The sequence below is a fragment of the Oncorhynchus masou genome, chromosome 5 (assembly GCF_036934945.1).
Source record: "Oncorhynchus masou masou isolate Uvic2021 chromosome 5, UVic_Omas_1.1, whole genome shotgun sequence".
Lineage (NCBI taxonomy): Eukaryota > Metazoa > Chordata > Actinopteri > Salmoniformes > Salmonidae > Oncorhynchus > Oncorhynchus masou.
In genome coordinates, this window is record NC_088216.1 from 85,608,402 (window position 1) to 85,630,557 (window position 22,156).

At 42.3% G+C, this 22,156-nt stretch overlaps 1 protein-coding gene across 1 annotated transcript; it reads left to right on the forward strand.

Annotated features, from left to right (window-relative positions):
- Nucleotides 1-408: 408 nt before the first annotated feature.
- LOC135528118 (elastase-1-like) lies at nucleotides 409-10,817 on the forward strand. The gene is made up of 8 exons (XM_064956954.1): nucleotides 409-553; nucleotides 3,002-3,105; nucleotides 3,667-3,767; nucleotides 6,020-6,145; nucleotides 8,253-8,389; nucleotides 9,617-9,759; nucleotides 10,329-10,478; nucleotides 10,706-10,817. Exons 1-8 carry the CDS (start codon nucleotides 514-516, stop codon nucleotides 10,715-10,717), a joined length of 813 nt encoding a protein of 270 aa, XP_064813026.1. The 5' UTR covers nucleotides 409-513; the 3' UTR covers nucleotides 10,718-10,817.
- Nucleotides 10,818-22,156: the final 11,339 nt, after the last annotated feature.

The following is a 22,156-nucleotide window of genomic DNA, read 5'->3' on the forward strand; positions in this document are numbered from 1 at the left end:
TGGAGACTTGTTTTTTTTTTTTTGAAGTGTACAGAGTATTTCTAACATCTCATAAAAACTTGTAATTTCCAATAATTACACAAGATAAGGCAATGATCCTGGAACAATCCACCTAACAGTAACACAGCTGGATCTGATAACCCTAACCCAGGTACTGCATGTGATGTGAGGTGAGGTGCGGCCAAAGACCTTGGATAGTGAGATAATGGTGGGACAAAACACAGGTGGTTGGTTACCTGCCGCCACCCTGACGTTGTACAAACACCGACACCACAGCCAGTCCAGACCAGACATGTAGGTGTTTCAGAAATCCTGGGTGGATCCTAGCTTCTTCTCTCCTGATTCCAGGAATCCTCCAACCAGGACTTTTGGAAAAACTGTGGCATTTTGGGAAAGTTACCTGAATTTTGTAACCATAGATACATCAGGTTGGGTGTTCTCATGTCTCCCGAGGGTATAAAACGGGGACCGGAATATTCCATCAGGACAGACTGACACTGACAGACTGAAAACATGCTGAGGTTCGTCCTGTTGAGCGCTCTCACAGCCCTGGGTAAGAAATGAACCATCTCTATACTCTCTCTCCTTAAAGAAATGGCCATCTCTACACTCTCTCTCCTTAAAGAAATGACCATCTCTACACTCTCTCTCCTTAAAGAAATGACCATCTCTACAAGAAATGACCATCTCTCTCTCTCCTTGAAGAAATGAACCATCTCTATACTCTCTCTCCTTAAAGAAATGGCCATCTCTACACTCTCTCTCCTTAAAGAAATGACCATCTCTACACTCTCTCTCTCTCCTTGAAGAAATGAACCATCTCTATACTCTCTCTCCTTAAAGAAATGACCATCTCTATACTCTCTCTCCTTAAAGAAATGGCCATCTCTACACTCTCTCTCTCTCCTTGAAGAAATGAACCATCTCTATACTCTCTCTCCTTGAAGAACAGAACCATCTCTATACTCTCTCTCCTTGAATAAATGAACCATCTCTATACTCTCTCTCCTTGAATAAATGAACCATCTCTACACTCTCTCTCCTTGAAGAAATTAACCATCTCTACACTCTCTCTCCTTGAAGAAATGAACCATCTCTACACTCTCTCTCCTTGAAGAAATTACCATCTCTACACTCTCTCTCCTTGAAGAAAAGAACCATCTCTACACTCTCTCTCCTTGAAGAACAGAACCATCTCTATACTCTCTCTCCTTGAAGAAATTAACCATCTCTACACTCTCTCTCCTTGAAGAAATTAACCATCTCTACACTCTCTCCTTGAAGAAATTAACCATCTCTACACTCTCTCTCCTTGAAGAAATTAACCATCTCTACACTCTCTCTCCTTGAAGAGAGACCATACAGTATACATATGCCTTAACTAGGTTACATATGGCTTAACTAGGTTAACTAGGTCAAATAGGGTATAGACCATACAGTATACATATGGCTTAAGTAGGTTAACTAGGTCAAATAGGGACAGTATACATATGTCTTAACTAGGTTAACTAGGTCAAATAGGGGAGAGACCAGTGGACCGCAGGGTCTGAGCGGGAGGGTGGGGGGGGACGACAGCTGACTTTCTACAATTCTACACATTTTGCCATGGTGCAAAGACAAAAATGTGCATTCATATAGCTGATCTCCTGCTAACGTGCCTTCAGAAGGTCTTCACACCCCTTGACCTTTTCCACATTTTGTCGTTGTTTCAGCCTGAATTTAATACAGATTAAATGTAGATTTTTGTTTGGGTCACTGGCCTATACCGTAATGTCAAAATGGAATTATGTTGTTACAAAAATTTGACGAATTAATTTAAAAATGATACGCTGAAATGTCTTGAGTCAATAAGTATTCAAACTCTTTGTCATGGCAAGACTAAATAAGTTCAGGAGTAAAAAAATGCTGAACAAGTCACATAACGAGTTGCATGGACTCACTCTCTGTGTGCAATAGTGTTTAATATTATTTTTGAATGACTACCTCATCTCTGTACCCCACACATACAATTATCTGTAAGGTCCCTCAGTCAACCTCTACTTTGAGACAAACATGCAGACTGGTGACATCAGCTTTTCAAGGTCCTTCTTTGCAGCACTTGACAATATCATGGTAACGTAGCCTAGTGGTTAGAGTGTAGAGGCGGCAGGGTAGCCTAGTGGTTAGAGTGTAGAGGCGGCAGGGTAGCCTAGTGGTTAAAGTGTAGAGGCGGCAGGGTAGCCTAGTGGTTAGTGTGTAGAGGTGGCAGGGTAGTCTAGTGGTTAGAGTGTAGAGGCGGCAGGGTAGTCTAGTGGTTAGAGCGTTGGACTAGGAACCGGAAGGTTGTAAGTTCAAATCCCCGAGCTGACAAGGTACAACTCTGTCATTCTGCCCCTGAACAAAGCAGTTAACCCACTGTTCCTAGGCTGTCATTGAAAATAAGAATTTGTTCTTAACTGACTTGCCTAGTTAAATAAAGGTTAAAATATATATATATCACGAGGCATTAGTCAGGATGATATGAAACTAGAGCCTGCAGGACTTGTTTCATCAACTTTGTTGTTAAAAAAATAGACAGACCTCTCCCAATCCTTACAACAATTTAATCAATATGTCTTGACCGTGACAATTTACAGTCTAAGATGACACCGAGACGTTTAGTCTCCTCAACTTACTCTACAGCCACGTCATTCACTACCAGAACTTAGGGAATTATTTGTAACGAATATATTGCCTTTAGTTTAAGATATGTTCAGGACTAGTTTATTACGAGTCACCATTGACGTCACCAGAGCCGGGCTTACGGGCCTCAGACAGCGAATGATTTTGTCTCAGCCCCGAGTCATTCGTCCTGGTTAGGCTACAGTGCAATGAATACTCCAATCATGAGCCTTGGCCTGCCCTGCCTTTTTAGTGCTGTCTAAAACCAGCATTTCTGTGTACGTGGCACCTTCGATCTCAAGGCTTGGTTTTCTGTTTTTTTTTCTATATACATATACAACTGTATTTCCTCTATCCCCAGTGCTGTCTGAGAACCTGGTTCCCCAGCCCAGATACCTGGAAGATGGAGCTGAGGAAAGAGTTGTGGGTGGCGAGGTCGCCCAGCCCAACTCCTGGCCCTGGCAGGTAAAACATTTTTATTTGGGGTGTCAGGTAGCCTAGTGGTTAGAGTGTTGGACCAGTAACCAAAAGGTTGCTGGATCGAATCCCTGAGCTGTTGTTCTACCCCTGAACAAGGCAGTTAACCCACTGTTCCCCGGTAGGCATTCATTGTAAATAAGAATTTGTTCTTAACTGACCTGCCTAGTTAAATTAAGGATATATAAAAAATAGTCTCTTGTAGCCTGATGGAACCAGCCTGATTGCTGTGATCACCATTCTGTGCAGTAAAACAGGCTGGTTCCACCAGTGAAGCCTAGCTGATTTGATTCTGGGTGTCAACATTAGCCTGCGCCCAGATCTTTCTTTCTGTGCTTCACCCAGTTCCTCTGTACTAGAGGAGTTGGCCATGGGACCTGGGACCCGGCAAGGATGTAGCTGCACCTGATAGTTTAATACTATGAAACACACTTTTCTACTTTTGTCAAATATTTTTTTGTAATATTTTTTTGTTCTAATTCTCTCCTCCCTTCTGCTTCTCATCTTTTACATCCTCCTCTCACCTCTCTCTTTCTCTCTTGTCCTCAGATCTCTCTCCAGTACCTGTCTGGCAGCTCCTACTACCACACCTGTGGAGGTAGTCTGATCAGGAGAGGATGGGTGATGACTGCTGCTCACTGTGTGGACAGGTTGGACAAAGGAAGACATTAGATTTTATAGTGAAACTCTGAAACCTCTTGGAGTCGCTTGGCGTTAGGTTAAAGCTGAGATCTGCTATAGGTAACACAGTGCCCCTGGTCGCCCTGGGCTCATTTGATAAACATATTTTTTATCAAACGGAGGAGATGAGCTTCCAGCGTTGTGATAAACAACTCTGAATTTCTATTGAGCGTGCAATGATGTGCAACGATGTAACGATGTGCAACGATGTAACGATGTAACGATGTGCAACGATGTACCGATGTGCAACGATGTGACGATGTAACGATGTAACGATGTAACGGTGTGCAACGATGTGACGATGTAACGATGTGCAACGATGTGACGATGTAACGATGTGCAACGATGTAACGATGTAACGATGTGCAACGATGTAACAATGTAACGATGTAACGATGTGCAACGATGTAACAATGTACCGATGTGCAACGATGTGACGATGTAACGATGTAACGATGTAACGGTGTGCAACGATGTGACGATGTAACGATGCAACGATGTGCAACGATATGCAACGATGTAACGATGTGCAACGACGTAACGATGTACAACGATGTAACGATGTGCAATGATGTAACGATGTGCAACGATGTAACAATGTAACGGTGTGCAACGATGTGACAATGTAACGATGTGCAACGATGTAACGATGTAACGATGTGCAACGATGTGACGATGTGCAACGACGTAACGATGTAACGATGTGCAACGCTGTAACAGTGTGCAACGATGTAACGATGTGCAACGATGTAACGATGTGCAACGCTGTAACGATGTGCAACGCTGTAATGATGTGCAACAATGTAATGATGTGCAACAATGTAATGATGTGCAACGCTGTAGCGATGTGCAACGCTGTAACGATGTAATGATGTGCAACGATGTAACGATGCGCAATGATGTAACGATGTGCAACGATGTACAACGATGTACAACGATGTAACAATGTACAACGATGTAACGATGTAACGATGTGCAACGATGTAACGATGTGCAACGATGTACAACGATGTAACGATGTGCAACGATGTAACGATGTAAGGATGTAATGATATGCAACGCTGTAACGATGTGCAACGCTGTAATGATGTGCAACCCTGTAACGATGTGCAACGCTGTAACGATGTGCAACCCTGTAGCGATGTGCAACGCTGTAACGATGTGCAACGCTGTAACGATGTAATGATGTGCCACGATGTAACGATGTGCAATGATGTGAAATGAAGTGTAACGATGTAACGATGTGCAACGATGTAACAATGTGCAACGATGTAACAATGCAACGATGTAACGATGTAACGATGTAAGGATGTAATGATATGCAATGATGTCACGATGTGCAACGATGTAACGATGTAACGATGTGCAACAATGTAACGATGTAACGATGTGCAACGCTGTAACAATGTAATGATGTGCAACGATGTAACAATGTAATGATGTGCAACGATGTAGCGATGTAACAATGTGCAACGATGTGCAACGATGTAACAATGTAACGATGTGCAACGATGTGACGATGTAACGATGTAATGATGTAACGATGTGCACCGATGTAACGATGTAACGATGTGCAACGATGTAACAATGTGCAACGATGTAACGATGTGCAACGATGTAACAATGTGACGATGTGCAACGATGTAACGATGTAACGATGTGCAACGAAGTGACGATGTAACGGTGTAACGATGTGCAACGATGTTTAACAATGTGCAACGATGTAACGATGTGCAACGATGTAACGATGTGCAACGATGTACAACGATGTAACGATGTGCAACGCTGTAACGATGTAACAATGTGCAACGATGTAACGATGTGCAACGATGTAACGATGTAACGATGTGCAACGATATACAACGATGTAACGATGTGCAACGCTGTAACGATATAACGATGTGCAATGATGTAACGATGTGCAATGATGTAACGATGTGCAACGATGTAACGATGTGCAACGATGTAACGATGTAATGATGTGCAACGATGTAACGATGTGCAACGCTGTAATGATGTGCAACGATGTAACGATGTGCAACGATGTCAGAGAAAAAAAACACGATTATTTAAAGTAGACCTAGCGTACGTGGAAGGTTCACCGCAACAGATTCCAACTTTAAGATCTCGATAATATATATGTGTGTGTACATGTTGCATAACTTCCTAAATGACTTCCTAAGGGACCAAGGTATTATTGTGTGTGTGTGTGTGTCTTCAGCCAGAGGACTTGGCGTGTGGTTCTGGGAGACCACAACCTGAACAGCAACGAGGGTAAGGAGCAGGTCATGACCGTCAGCAAAGTCTACATCCACAATGGGTGGAACTCAAACAACATCGCTGGAGGGTACGTCCGGTTTTCAAAGTTGAAAATTGACTGTTTAAAAAAATATATATATATATATATATTATTTTATTCTGAGACATTCACTGATAGCAATTTTAGTATAATATGGTTCAGTACTTCTAAAACGTATAAAACTATAACCACAATGTCATTACTGTGACATATATGTTATGTCACCACAAGTGACGTGCAGTAGAACTAATATGTCAGCCAAGGTGACTACATTTAACTACAATGGTAAAATGGCACACTTTAAGAATATACATATATATATTCTAAGGAGACCATGATGCAGCTATATAAGCTCTTTAAAAAATGTTTTTGATGCTGTGTATGTTTATAATACAGTGACCCAAGAGCTATACTTAGCATTTAGTAGATATTCCACAATAATATATTTTTAATAAAAAAAAATATTTTTTTTTTATATAAATAGGAAAGTCAGTTAATAAGAACAAATTGTTATTTTCACTGACGGCCCACCTGGGGAACAGTGAGTTCACTGCCTTGTTCAGGGGCAGAACGACAGATTGCTACCTTGTCAGCCCGAGGATTCGATCCAGCAACCTTTCGGTTATTGGCTCAGCACTCTAACCACTAGACTACCTGCCTTTCGAACCACTAGGCTACCTGCCTCCTCTAACCACCAGGCTACCTGCCTCTCTAACCACTAGGCTACCTGCCTCCTCTAACCACCAGGCTACCTGCCTCTCTAACCACTAGGCTACCTGCCTCCTCTAACCACTGGGCTACCTGCCGCTCTAACCACTAGACTAGCTGCCTCCTCTAACCACTAGACTACCTGCCTCCTCTAACCACTAGACTACCTGCCTTTCCTCTAACCACTAGGCTACCTGCCTCCTCTAACCACTGGGCTACCTGCCGCTCTAACCACTAGACTACCTGCCTCCTCTAACCACTGGGCTACCTGCCTCCTCTAACCACTGGGCTACCTGCCTCCTCTAACCACTGGGCTACCTGCCTCCTCTAACCACTGGGCTACCTGCCTCCTCTAACCACTAGGCTACCTGCCTCCTCTAACCACTAGGCTACCTGCCGCACCACTCTAACCACTGGGCTAGGCTATCCCTGCCTCCTCTAACCACTAGGCTACCTGCCTCCTCTAACCACTGGGCTACCTGCCTCCTCTAACCACTGGGCTACCTGCCTCCTCTAACCTCTAGACTACCTGCCTTCTCTAACCACTAGGCTACCTGCCTCCTCTAACCACTAGGTTACCTGCCTCCTCTAACCACTGGGCTACCTGCCTCCTCTAACCACTAGGCTACCTGCCTCCTCTAACCACTAGGCTACCTGCCTCCTCTAACCACTGGGCTACCTGCCTCCTCTAACCACTGGGCTACCTGCCTCCTCTAACCACTGGGCTACCTGCCTCCTCTAACCACTAGGCTACCTGCCTGCCTGCCTCCTCTAACCACTAGGTTACCTGCCTCCTCTAACCTCTAGACTACCTGCCACTCTAACCGCTAGGCTACCTGCCTCTTCTAACCACTAGGTTACCTGCCTCCTCTAACCACTGGGCTACCTGCCTCCTCTAACCACTGGGCTACCTGCCTCCTCTAACCACTGGACTACCTGCCTCCTCTAACCACTAGGCTACCTGCCTCCTCTAACCACTAGGCTACCTGCCTCCTCTAACCACTAGACTACCTGCCCTCTAACCACTAGGCTACCTGCCTCCTCTAACCACTAGGTTACCTGCCTCCTCTAACCGCTAGGCTACCTGCCTCCTCTAACCACTAGGCTACCTGCCTCCTCTAACCACTAGGCTACCTGCCTCCTCTAACCACTAGGCTGCCTGCCTTCTCTTGCCACTAGACTACCTGCCTCCTCTAACCACTAGACTACCTGCCTCATCTAACCACTAGACTACCTGCCACTCTAACCACTAGGCTACATGCCTCCTCTAACCACTAGACTACCTGCCTCCTCTATCCACTAGACTATCTTCCTAGTGGCTAACCCATGTTAGGGTTAAAGTGCATAAGTACAGAATAGAAAGTTTAGGAGGAAGTGCAGAAATCTGTGAGAAAGATTTATAACCTTCTGTTCCTCAGGTATGATACAGTACTCTTCTATTCCTTAGAAATGACATCGCCCTGCTGCGTCTGTCCACTGAGGCTTCCCTGAACTCTGCTGTCCAGCTGGCTGCTCTTCCTCCATCTGGCCAGATCCTGCCCAACAACAATCCTTGCTACATCACCGGATGGGGACGCACCCAGAGTCAGTAGTAACCTATTATCTCAATGTAACATCAAACACATTCAACATTTCATTGTCTTTACATACACCCATAACTAACCACAACACTGAATATGACACTAACAGAACAAATTAGTTTTTTGGGGGGGTTTATACTTGGTCTTAAGCATGTAAGTGACTAACTAAGCAGGTTAGTGTTTTTCGTCATGAATCTTGCTCTGGAGAGTGGTCACTAGCTGGAACAGAGTAATAAAATCTGATTATAAAACTAATCCTAACCCCACTGATAACCCTAGTACATAACCCTCGTTATATCTTGTGTGTTTTTGTTCTACCTTGTAATTTTTAGTATTTTATTGTTATTGATTATTGGATTATTGGGTTTTGAAATTGCAAGAAAGGCATGTATTTCACTGTATTTGTGAATGTGACATTAAAACTAGAAATTAACCTTAACTTTAAATTACGACCAAAAATACCATTTTTGTTTTTATGTATCTTTACAATAGCCAACTATTACTTTGCAGCTGGCCTATCTAATGGGAAATCGCTCAGTTTTGCCTCCAGGACAAGACTCGTGACACTAAAAGTCAACCTGCTATATCTAATATGTCAACTGAGACGACAGATGGTTGGTTATATGTCATTACTTGGAAATGTTCTAATGAAACCATATTGAATTCTCATATCCTGTTCCTCTTAAATGTTTCCCCTGTTCCTCACTATCAGCTGAAGAGATATATAACAAAAATGGATAAATGTCACTATTTTTCACATATTCTAATAAAGCATCCCTTTGTCCTTCTAACGTGTCCCCTGTCTTCCCTGTAGCCGGCGGTTCTGTTCTCTCCTCTCCTAACGTGTCCCCTGTCTTCCTGTAGCTTCTGTTCTCTCCTCTAACGTGTCCCCTGTCTTCCTGTAGCCGGCGGTTCTGTTCTCTCCTCTAACGTGTCCCCTGTCTTCCTGTAGCTTTCTGTTCTCTCCGTCTAACGTGTCCCCTGTCCCCTTCTTCCTGTAGCCGGCGGTTCTGTTCTCTCCTCTAACGTGTCCCCTGTTTCCCTGTTTCTGTTCTCTCCTCTAACGTGTCCCCTGTCTTCCCTGTAGCCGGCGGTTCTGTTCTCTCCTCTAACATGTCCCCTGTCTTCCCTGTAGCCGGCGGTTCTGTTCTCTCCTCTAACGTGTCCCCTGTCTTCCCTGTAGCCGGCGGTTCTGTTCTCTCCTCTAACGTGTCCCCTGTCTTCCCTGTAGCCGGCGGTTCTCTGTCCAACAGCCTGAAGCAGGCTTGGCTGCCCAGCGTTGACCACCAGACCTGCTCCAGCTCTAGCTGGTGGGGATCTTCCGTCAAGACCACTATGGTCTGTGCCGGTGGCGGAGCCAACTCTGGTTGCCAGGTAAGACCAGTGTAATGGAGGGGGAGAGGGGGAAGACCGATCGGTTTGGGATTTGAACCCATGACTCTGCGTATGTCCTTGGAAAAATGGAAAAACTTACACAAAGAGGTATGAATATGATTTGTCTTGGTTTTACTGCATATGTTTGATACACTTTATATTTGATTATCATTGGAATTATATCATAGTTTAGCTACATGTTTAGAAAATAAAAATAACCAGTGACTCTTTATGTTCTACAATAATATGAGTAAGAATAACAAATTGGTAACTCAGTCCTGAGGAAGCTCTCTCTCTCTCTCTCTCTCTCTCTCTCTCTCTCTCTCTCTCTCTCTCTCTCTCTCTCTCTCTCTCTCTCTCTCTCTCTCTCTCTCTCTCTCTCTCTCTCTCTCTCTCTCTCTCTCTATATATATCTCTCTCTCTCTCTCTCTCTCTCTCTCTCTCTCTCTCTCTCTCTCTCTCTCTCTCTCTCTCTCTCTCTCTCTCTCTCTCTCTCTCTCTCTCTCTCTCTCTCTCTCTCTCTCTCTCTCTCTCTCTCTCTCTCTCTCTCTCTCTCTCTCTCATTGTAGGGAGACTCTGGCGGCCCCCTGAACTGCCAGGTCAACGGTCAGTACTACGTCCACGGTGTGACCAGCTTCGTTTCCTCTTCCGGATGCAACGCCACCCGCAAGCCCACTGTCTTCACCCGTGTGTCTGCTTACATCAGCTGGATGAACGGGGTACGTCCTGTAGAGCTAGGGACAGGAGAAGAACATGATTTTCTTTCTCTCCAAGCTTGTCTATGGCATTAATGCTATATTAGATGACATACCCAAGATGGCTGACACATTGTTTTGTATAGTTTATTTTGTTCAATTTGTGTCATAGTCTCTGTCACAATATTGATTATTATTTTGGGGGGGAAAAATGTCTGCGTCTATTTTAATTGGTCTCCTTTCCTGTACAGATCATGGGTTGAAAGGGAACGTGGTCTTCGAGAGACAGAACCCAGATTCATCCCTGACGCTGCTCAGCTACACCAACGTTCTGCTCTAAAAGTTCAATAAACTTCATTGACTTTGGAGTAAACCTTCTCTCATGTTTACTTTTTACTGTTCATGTCAAATCCACCCTGTCGATATTTATTTCACAGAATTGTGTGCGTAATTTTAGCGGGGGTATTTTGTGACTAAGCCAGCTGTGTTTGAGAATGAGATGTGTTTGGTATTGTTTATTTTATTTGGATCCTCATTAGCTGTTGCAAAAGCAGCAGCTACTCTTCCTGGGATCCACATGAAACAACAACAACATAATACAGAACATCATTAGACAAGAACATCTCAAGGACAGAAGTACATCAATTTTAACAAATGCAATGAATAACAGATTAACTACATTGAACAACAGACCCCCCCAAAAAATCTAAAACTAGTAGCCTGACATATCAACACACACACACTATCTAGGTCCAATAGCCTACATATCAACACATTAAAAAAATATCTAGGTCCAATAGTCTACATATCAACATACACACACACACTATCTGGGTCCAATAGCCTACATATCAACACACACACACTATCTGGGTCCAATAGCCTACATATCAACACACACACACACACACACACATACACACACACACACACTATCTAGGTCCAGGTCCAATAGCCTACATATCAACACACACACACTATCTAGGTCCAATAGCCTACATATCAACACATACACACACACACATCTATGGGTCCAATAGCCTACATATCAACACACACACACTATCTAGGTCCAATAGCCTACATATCAACACATACACACACACACACTATCTGGGTCCAATAGCCTACATATCAACATTTACATTTAAGTCATTTAGCAGACGCTCTTATCCAGAGCGACTTACAAATTGGTGAATTCACCTCTGACATCCAGTGGAACAGCCACTTTACAATAGTGCATCTAAATCATTTAAGGGGGGGTGAGAAGGATTACTTTATCCTATCCTAGGTATTCCTTGAAGAGGTGGGGTTTCAAACATTGAAATGCTTCACCTGCAGTGAGATGTCATTGATCTGAACATCGTCGGTACTCCATTTCCCAAAGAGCTTGATTTCTGGCATATCAGCCACTGCTGGGGCAGTCTCCTACGACTCTGAAGTCACTGGAGAGAATCATAATATTTGGTCAGGTAATACTGATGATTTAATTATGAGATTCAAGGTACCACGCACGCAATGTTTTGCCACAGATCCCACAAGGCAAAAGGCCTTGTAATAATGGTATCCTACATTAATCAATGACATTAACACATCATGATCAACTCATTTGTTGAATTCAAGAGGAAACACCATCTAAGGAATTTCTGCACTGCTGCCAACACACGAATAGTTAGCTAACGTAACGGTTACTAGTGATGTTGGCAACGTGGGTTAGGTTACACATGGACCGCATAAATGCAGGTGTAAATAACTACCTGTAATTAACTAGTAGGAATAAAAAGACCATGTGAATGAGTCTACACTCTAGGCCCAAAAGCCTATCAGCTCGAGTCTACATAACAAGCGGTAGCTAGTTAGCTACAGTAACGTTACAATTTCACCAGCCAACGTCGAATTGTGAGCAAAAGTACAATATATTTCAAGAAGCCATGTGTTAAACAGCAAACTAGACATATTGTAGAGCAACATAATGCTGAGTGATCCCGCGAGTCTAAACGTGTAGCAAGCTAGACATTCATGTTGCACATGTGCTAGCATCGCGCTAACAATCTTCGCCTGATGAAATCATTTTGAGCACGGAGCAAACATTCAGACTCTATTTAAAAACAACTTTGAACTAAAAATTGTGATATACTTTTGACGCAAAGGCGAAAGAGTAATGTTACACGTATGTTGGTTTGACATTGTGCTCTTTCGTGCAATTTTTGGCATGAAAATCGTATATTCTTTTCACTCACTTGTCTGCCGTTCTGTACCACACTTCTCAGAGACGTACATATCAACACACACACACTATCTAGGTCCAATAGCCTACATATCAACACATACACACACACACTATCTGGGTCCAATAGCCTACATATCAACACACACACACTATCTAGGTCCAATAGCCTACATATCAACACACACACACTATCTGGGTCCAATAGCCTACATATCAACACACACACACACACTATCTGGGTCCAATAGCCTACATATCAACACACACACACACACACACACACACACTATCTAGGTCCAATAGCCTACATATCAACACACACACACACACACTATCCAGGTCCAATAGCCTACATATCAACACACACACAAACTATCTGGGTCCAATAGCCTACATATCAACACACACACACACACACACACACACTATCTGGGTCCAATAGCCTACATATCAGCACATACACACACTATCTAGGTCCAATAGTCTACATATCAACACACACACACACTATCTAGGTCCAATAGTCTACATATCAACACATACACACACACTATCTAGGTCCAATAGCCTACATATCAACACATACACACACTATCTAGGTCCAATAGTCTACATATCAACACACACACACACTATCTAGGTCCAATAGTCTACATATTAACACATACACACACTATCTAGGTCCAATAGTCTACATATCAACACATACACACACTATCTAGGTCCAGTAGCCTACATATCAATGCATACACACACTATCTAGGTCCAATAGTCTACATATCAACACATACACACACTATCTAGGTCCAGTAGCCTACATATCAACACATACACACACACTATCTAGGTCCAATAGCCTACATATCAACACATACACACACTATCCAGGTCCAATAGTCTACATATCAACACATACACTATCTAGGTCCAATAGCCTACATATCAATGCATACACACAAACTATCTAGGTCCAATAGTCTACATATCAACACATACACACACTATCTAGGTCCAATAGCCTACATATCAATGCATACACACACACTATCTAGGTCCAATAGTCTACATATCAACACATACACACACTATCTAGGTCTGGATTTGCCTACATATCAACATACACACACGCTATCTAGGTCCAATAGTCTACATATCAATGCATACACACACACTATCTAGGTCCAATAGTCTACATATCAACACATACACACACTATCTAGGTCCAGTAGCCTACATATCAATGCATACACACACTATCTAGGTCCAATAGTCTACATATCAACACATACACACACTATCAGGTCCAATAGCCTACATATCAACACACACACACACACACACTATCTGGGTCCAATAGCCTACATATCAACACACACACACATTATCTAGGTCCAATAGCCTACATATCAACACACACACACTATCTAGGTCCAATAGCCTACATATCAACACATACACACACACACTATCTAGGTCCAGTAGCCTACATATCAACACATACACACACTATCTAGGTCCAATAGCCTACATATCAACACACACACACACTATCTAGGTCCAATAGCCTACATATCAACACATACACACAAACTATCCAGGTCCAATAGGGGAGAGGCGTTGTCCTGGGAGGTGTTGCTTCATCTGTTATTTGAAACCAGGTTTGCTGTTTATTTAAGCAATATGAGATGGAAGGAAGTTCCATGCAATAAGAGGTCTATAAAATACTGTACATTGTTTTGAATTAGTTCTGGATTTGGGGACTGTGAAAAGACCCCTGGTGGCATGTCTGATGAGATAAGTGTGTGTGTCAGAGCTGTGTGTAAGTTGACTATGCAAACAGTTTGGGATTTAAGAGGGCACATTAATGTTTCTTGTAAAAAGAGATAAGTGATGCAGTCAGTCTCTCCTCTCCTCTGAGCCAATAGAGACTGGCAGCATAGTATTAATATCAGCCCCTGATTGCAGTTAAGAGCAGAACGTGCCCTCTGTTCTGGGCCAGCTGCAGCTTAACTAGGTCTTTACTTGCAGCACTGGACCACACGACCGGACAATAATCAAGATCAGACTAATCTACAGCCGGCAGAAGTTGTTTTTTGGAGTGTGGTGGCAAAAAAGCAGAGCATCTCTTTATTACAGACAGAACTCTCCCCATCTTTACAACCATTGAATCTATATGTTTTGACCATGACAGTTTACAATCTAAGGTAACACCAAGTCATTTAGTCTCCTCAACTTGTTCAACAGCCACACCATTCATTACCAGATTCAGCTGAGGTCTAGCACTTAATAAGGAATGATTTGTACCAAATACAATGCTCTTAGTTTTAGAGATGTTGAGGACCAGTTTATTACTGACCACCCATTCCAAAACAGACTGCAACTCTTTGTTAAGGGTTTGTATGGGGATGTCATGGCTTTAGTAGCTTTAGAAAACTGTGGGGTCCCCAGAGGGCGTTGCCTTGGTGACAGGAGATAACTGTGGGGTCCCCAGAGGGCGTTGCCTTGGTGACAGGAGATAACTGTGGGGTCCCCAGAGGGCGTTGCCTTGGTGACAGGAGATAACTGTGGGGTCCCCAGAGGGCGTTGCCTTGGTGACAGGAGATAACTGTGGGGTCCCCAGAGGGCGTTGCCTTGGTGACAGGAGATAACTGTGGGGTCCCCAGAGGGCGTTGCCTTGGTGACAGGAGAAAACTGTGGGGTCCCCAGAGGGTGTTGCCTTGGTGACAGGATATAACTGTGAGAAGAAAGACACCCGGGCTACAGCTGGTGGAACGGAACAGATTAGTCAGATCAGCAGTGTACAGACAGTATACCATAGCTGTAGTAACTGTACAGACAGTATACCATAGCTGTAGTAACTGTACAGACAGTATACCATAGCTGTAGTAACTGTACAGACTGTATACCATAGCTGTAGTAACTGTACAGACAGTATACCATAGCTGTAGTATCTGTACAGACAGTATACCATAGCTGTAGTAACTGTACAGACAGTATACCATAGCTGTAGTATCTGTACAGACAGTATACCATAGCTGTAGTATCTGTACAGACAGTATACCATAGCTGTAGTAACTGTACAGACAGTATACCATAGCTGTAGTATCTGTACAGACAGTATACCATAGCTGTAGTAACTGTACAGACAGTATACCATAGCTGTAGTATCTGTACAGACAGTATACCATAGCTGTAGTAACTGTACAGACTGTATACCATAGCTGTACAGACTGTATACCCTAGCTGTAGCAACTGTACAGACAGTGTACCATAGCTGTACAGACAGTATACCATAGCTGTAGTAACTGTACAGACAGTATACCCTAGCTGTAGTAACTGTACAGACAGTATACCATAGCTGTACAGACAGTATACCATAGCTGTAGTAACTGTACAGACAGTATACCCTAGCTGTAGTAACTGTACAGACAGTATACCATAGCTGTAGTAACTGTACAGACAGTATACCCTAGCTGTAGTAACTGTACAGACAGTATACCCTAGCTGTAGTAACTGTACAGACTGTATACCATAGCTGTAGTAACTGTACAGACAGTATACCATAGCTGTAGTAACTGTACAGACTGTATACCATAGCTGTAGTAACTGTACAGACAGTATACCCTAGCTGTAGTAACTGTACAGACAGTATACCCTAGCTGTAGTAACTGTACAGACAGTATACCCTAGCTGTAGTAACTGTACAGACAGTATACCATAGCTGTACAGACAGTATACCATAGCTGTAGTAACTGTACAGACAGTATACCATAGCTGTAGTAACTGTACAGACAGTATACCATAGCTGTACAGACTGTATACCATAGCTGTAGTAACTGTACAGACTGTATACCATAGCTGTAGTATCTGTACAGACTGTATACCATAGCTGTAGTAACTGTACAGACAGTATACCATAGCTGTAGTAACTGTACAGACAGTATACCCTAGCTGTAGTAACTGTACAGACTGTATACCATAGCTGTAGTAACTGTACAGACAGTATACCCTAGCTGTAGTAACTGTACAGACAGTATACCCTAGCTGTAGTAACTGTACAGACAGTATACCCTAGCTGTAGTAACTGTACAGACTGTATACCATAGCTGTAGTAACTGTACAGACAGTATACCCTAGCTGTAGTAACTGTACAGACTGTATACCCTAGCTGTAGTAACTGTACAGACAGTATACCATAGCTGTAGTAACTGTACAGACTGTATACCCTAGCTGTAGTAACTGTACAGACTGTATACCATAGCTGTACAGACAGTATACCCTAGCTGTAGTAACTGTACAGACAGTATACCCTAGCTGTAGTAACTGTACAGACTGTATACCCTAGCTGTAGTAACTGTACAGACTGTATACCCTAGCTGTAGTAACTGTACAGACTGTATACCATAGCTGTACAGACAGTATACCCTAGCTGTAGTAACTGTACAGACAGTATACCCTAGCTGTAGTAACTGTACAGACAGTATACCATAGCTGTACAGACTGTATACCATAGCTGTAGTAACTGTACAGACAGTATACCATAGCTGTAGTAACTGTACAGACAGTATACCATAGCTGTACAGACTGTATACCATAGCTGTAGTAACTGTACAGACTGTATACCATAGCTGTAGTAACTGTACAGACAGTATACCATAGCTGTAGTAACTGTACAGACAGTATACCCTAGCTGTAGTAACTGTACAGACTGTATACCCTAGCTGTAGTAACTGTACAGACTGTATACCATAGCTGTAGTAACTGTACAGACTGTATACCATAGCTGTAGTAACTGTACAGACAGTATACCATAGCTGTAGTAACTGTACAGACAGTATACCCTAGCTGTAGTAACTGTACAGACTGTATACCCTAGCTGTAGTAACTGTACAGACTGTATACCATAGCTGTAGTAACTGTACAGACAGTATACCATAGCTGTAGTAACTGTACAGACAGTATACCCTAGCTGTAGTAACTGTACAGACAGTATACCCTAGCTGTAGTAACTGCACAGACAGTATACCAAAGGTGTTCTAATTATGGTGTGCACAGAACACAGCACTGGGTGTGTGCCGAATTACACCCTTTCCCCATGTGGTGCAATATTATTGACCAGGGCGCATAAGATGTGCACTCTAGGAAGTAGGGTACCATTGTGGACAGAGAATGAGAGAATTACAGAGAATTACTCTTCCAGTATAAATGAGAGAACTATCTTTCTGCCCCCGTCACAGATGGCCCTGTCACTCTACAGACAAGATATCCTTACTGATGGCTCCGTAAATTCTGTTCTATGCTATTCTCTGTATGTTAGACAAACAAAGGTATTCGTTTAAGAATTTTGTCTTCCAGGTCAGAAATAGTCAATCATTTCAAGTGATCAAATTCTCAAAAGGTTAGGACATTTAAAGCGAACTGTATAGTGTATCTGTCACGCCCTGGTCTTAGTGTTTTGTGTTTTCTTTATTTATTTGGTCAGGCCAGGGTGTGACATGGGTTTTGGTATGTGGTGTGTTTTGTCTTGGGGTTTTTCATAGGTATCGGAATTGTAGCTTAGTGGGGTTTGCTAGCTTAGTCTATGGCTGTCTGAAGTGGTTCTCAATCAGGGGCAGGTGTTTATCGTTGTCTCTGATTGGGAAGCATATTTAGGCAGCCATATTCTTTGAGTGTTTTGTGGGTGATTGTCCTTGTTCCGGTCTCTGTGTTAGTTTGCACCAGTTTAGGCTGTTGCGGTTTTTGTGTTACGTTTGTTGTTTTTGTATTGATTCGTGTTTCACATTAGTGATGTCGTAAAGGCCTTACCGCTTGTCTGTTGTGTGTCTCGTGCTTTCAGAGGATCTCCAGACCAGATACCTAGAAGATGGAGCTGAGAGAGAGAGAGAGAGAGAGAGAGTGAGTTGTGTGTGTGTGTCTTGTGCTTTCAGAGGAGCCCCAGACCAGATACCTAGAAGATGGGGCTGAGGAGAGAGAGAGAGAGAGAGAGAGTTGTGTGTGTCTTGTGCTTTCAGAGGAGCCCCAGACCAGATACCTAGAAGATGGAGCTGAGGAGAGAGAGAGAGAGTTGTGGGTGGTGAGGTGGCCAGACCCAACTCCTGGTGGGTAATAACATGGAGATTGGATCATTTCACTGAGGTCTATTAATATTCTAGTTTACATGAAGGTACTGGTACATATCAACAAGACACATCTCCCAAAAGGAACAAAGTAAAGAAATGTACAATTCAATTAAAGAAGTGTGAATATAACCCCAGTCATGTGAATATCAGTCATGCAAAATTAGATTGAAAATAAGTCATTTAGGCATATTTTCCAGACATAAACGTCAGGTGGATTCCAGGTGCTAATTGAAAAGTGAAAATGTGTATTTTCTTTGTTATTCATTTTTTTTTAAATAAATAATTACATTTAATTGTTTCAAATATTTTGCATGTGATAAGGCCACACAGAAGAGGGCCAGAGATAATTACAGACACCAGTGATAATCTGAAGTACCCAAAAAGAACTACAAGATGTCTTGTGGCAGATTACATAAAATCCTCGAAAGATATCAAATGTGAAGATATTTACATACACAGCACTCATTGGCTGATAGGATGGTCTAGCGCCCACCCCGTTACCCAGATCAAAAGTCATTGGTCTATTAAAATCAGATCCCATGTGTAAGTCATAATGTGGGCCAATAGTTATATCCCACCTGAACAGGATGAAATTCCATGAATTGTTTCCAATCAGCTCTTACACTAAAAGGGCATGATCATAGTTTTCACAATTTCAGAGTGTTATTTTGATCACATAGTGTGAAAATATCCTCATAAAAACAAGATTAGCACTGATCATCATGCTTATTATTGCCAGATACAAATGTCAGAATCTCCTGAAAGAGCCACAAGATGGCGCTTTTAATGTTCCGTACTAAAAAGTCCTTCTGTGAACAATTTTGAAACGGAATCGAATTGATTCATAATGATTAACAAACATTCATTCAGTGATCCTCGGATTTTAAAGGAAGCCATTTGAAGGTTTTATTAAAAACAATGCAACTGTATTTGCATCTGGGCTAAATCAATACATCTGGGCTAAATCAATACATCTGGGCTAAATCAATACATCTAGGCTAAATCAAGATCAATACATTTGGGCTAAATCAATACATCTGGGCTAAATCAATACATCTGGGCTAAATCAATATCAATACATTTGGGCTAAATCAATACATCTGGGCTAAATCAATACATCTGGGCTAAATCAATATCAATACATCTGGGCTCAATCAATACATCTGAGCTCAATCAATATCAATACATCTGGGCTAAATCAATACATCTGGGCTAAATCAATACATCTGGGCTCAATCAATATCAATACATCTGGGCTAAATCAATACATCTAGGCTAAATAAATCACAAGTAAAGAAGATGACTGACAAGCTTCGCAGTAATGATCAATTAGTGGATATAGCAACTATTGAATCTGAATCGGGTGAATTACTATAAGAACCAAAAATTAATCAAACAAAGATTTTTCCATTTCTAAAAAAAATTGTAAACCTCTGATTGTAAAATCCACGCAAATTTAGTCATTTTTTAAAAGATATCACTGCTCTCAATTGAGGGAGCCGTCTTGCTGGGAGCCAACATCTCTCTCTATGAACTCAAAAGGCCATTGGATAACATGAATAAAGGCAAATCACCTGGTTGGGACTGTCTCCCTCCTGAGGTCTATTTAACAAAACCAATTAGTTCCACTGTTAGTGTCAATGATTAACACAGCCGCTCACAAAGGTTCATTTAGAAGGGATGTAAATACTCCACTAATTTAGCTTTTATTTGTTTTAAAAGAGGTAAGGATGCCACCCAGTACTCTTACTTTCGCCCTCTGTCTTTAATATTAAACTATTTTCTAAAATTCTGTCGTCCCTTATCGAAACGTACTTATCCAAACTGGTACATCTGGACCAAAGAGGGTTTGTTAAACAACTATTCTTCTCAGATAACTTCCATCGTCAAGTACATATCTTACATGCTTCATCAGAAAACCAAGCGCCTTGGGAAGTTTTATCACTTGATGCAGACAAAGCTTTTGATAGACAAGAATGTTCATATCTTTGGTCAAGTTTGGAACATATCGGACCGTATAATTATTAAACACACAAAAAAACTATGTTTTAAGTGAGAAGTATGCATTGGTCTGAAGCCAAAAAGAAAGGAAATTCATGAGCACCCCAATTTCTACTGCACCCATGCTCTACCAAGGTTTTCCAGCAGCACAATGCCTATTCCACCAATGCTCTACCAAGGTTTTCCAGCACCCCAATTCCTACGGCACCCATGCTATACCAATGTTTTCCAGCACCCCAGTGCCTACTGCACCCATGCTATACCAATGTTTTCCAGCACCCCAGTGCCTACTGCACCCATGCTATACCAATGTTTTCCAGTACCCCAGTGCCTACTGCACCCATGCTCTACCAAGGTTTTCGAGCACACAGCTGTGACCTACTACAGTAGCTATATTGGTCTATTGTACTTCAAACTATGTGTTGGCAGGTTGCTTGGGATTCAAACCTTCTCAAACAGCCTCATTCATACTCCTAGAGGAGGTGATTCCACAATAATGTGATTTGTACGCCGACGATATCTTAGTTTATTTAGACAATTTATTTGAATCCCTCCCAAAAGCTCTGAAGATCACAGACAAGATCATCTCCACACTGAGTGTACAAAACATTAAGAACACCTTCCTAATATTGAGTTGCACTGGTCAGTCTATGTCATGGAACAAGCAGGTGTTCTTAATGTTTTGTAAACGCAGTGATTATCTTTTAATTTTACCTTTATTTAACCAGGCAAGTCAGTTAAGAACAAATTCTTATTTTCAATGACGGCCTAGGAACAGTGGGTTAACTGCCTGTTCAGGGGCAGAACGACAGATTTGTACCTTGTCAGCTCGGGAGTTTGAACTTGCAACCTTCCGGTTACTAGTCCAATGCTCTAACCACTAGGTTACCCTACCGCTCTCAAGTGATAAAATAAATGTAACCAAATCTACCCTACTGCCGCTTAAGACCCCGAAGGAGGACTCCATCTCTACTTTTCTTTCACATTGTAAACATTTGGCAACAGCTATATTTCCTTCCTTAGATAAAACAATTGACAGAAACCTTAACAGAACACTCAAATGGATTAAATTCGACCTGAGTAGATGAACTAAAACCACAGGTACTTTAACCGTCCAAATACCTATTGTCAAAATGACTATATTGACACGGCTGAATTCCTGTCGTTCAATGCTTCTCTTGTCTCCCCTTTCTGGCTATTGGGCTAAAATCCATAGTGTGGTTTCAAAATGTTTATGGCATTGTAAGTGAGCCCGGATCAAATTAACACACTTGCAAAAGAGGGAAAGGCGTAGGAGTGTCCGTAACAAACTTGAAATTGTATTTCCAGACAGTAGCATTTTGTCCCATGTT

Excerpts from the sequence above, each read along its gene's own strand:
- LOC135528118 (XM_064956954.1), top strand. The coding sequence starts at position 514 with ATGCTGAGGTTCGTCCTGTTGAGCGCTCTCACAGCCCTGG. Across the intron at positions 554-3,001 it reads GAGCGCTCTCACAGCCCTGG|TGCTGTCTGAGAACCTGGTT; the intron begins GTAAGAAATGAA and ends CTCTATCCCCAG. Across the intron at positions 3,106-3,666 it reads CCAACTCCTGGCCCTGGCAG|ATCTCTCTCCAGTACCTGTC; the intron begins GTAAAACATTTT and ends TCTTGTCCTCAG.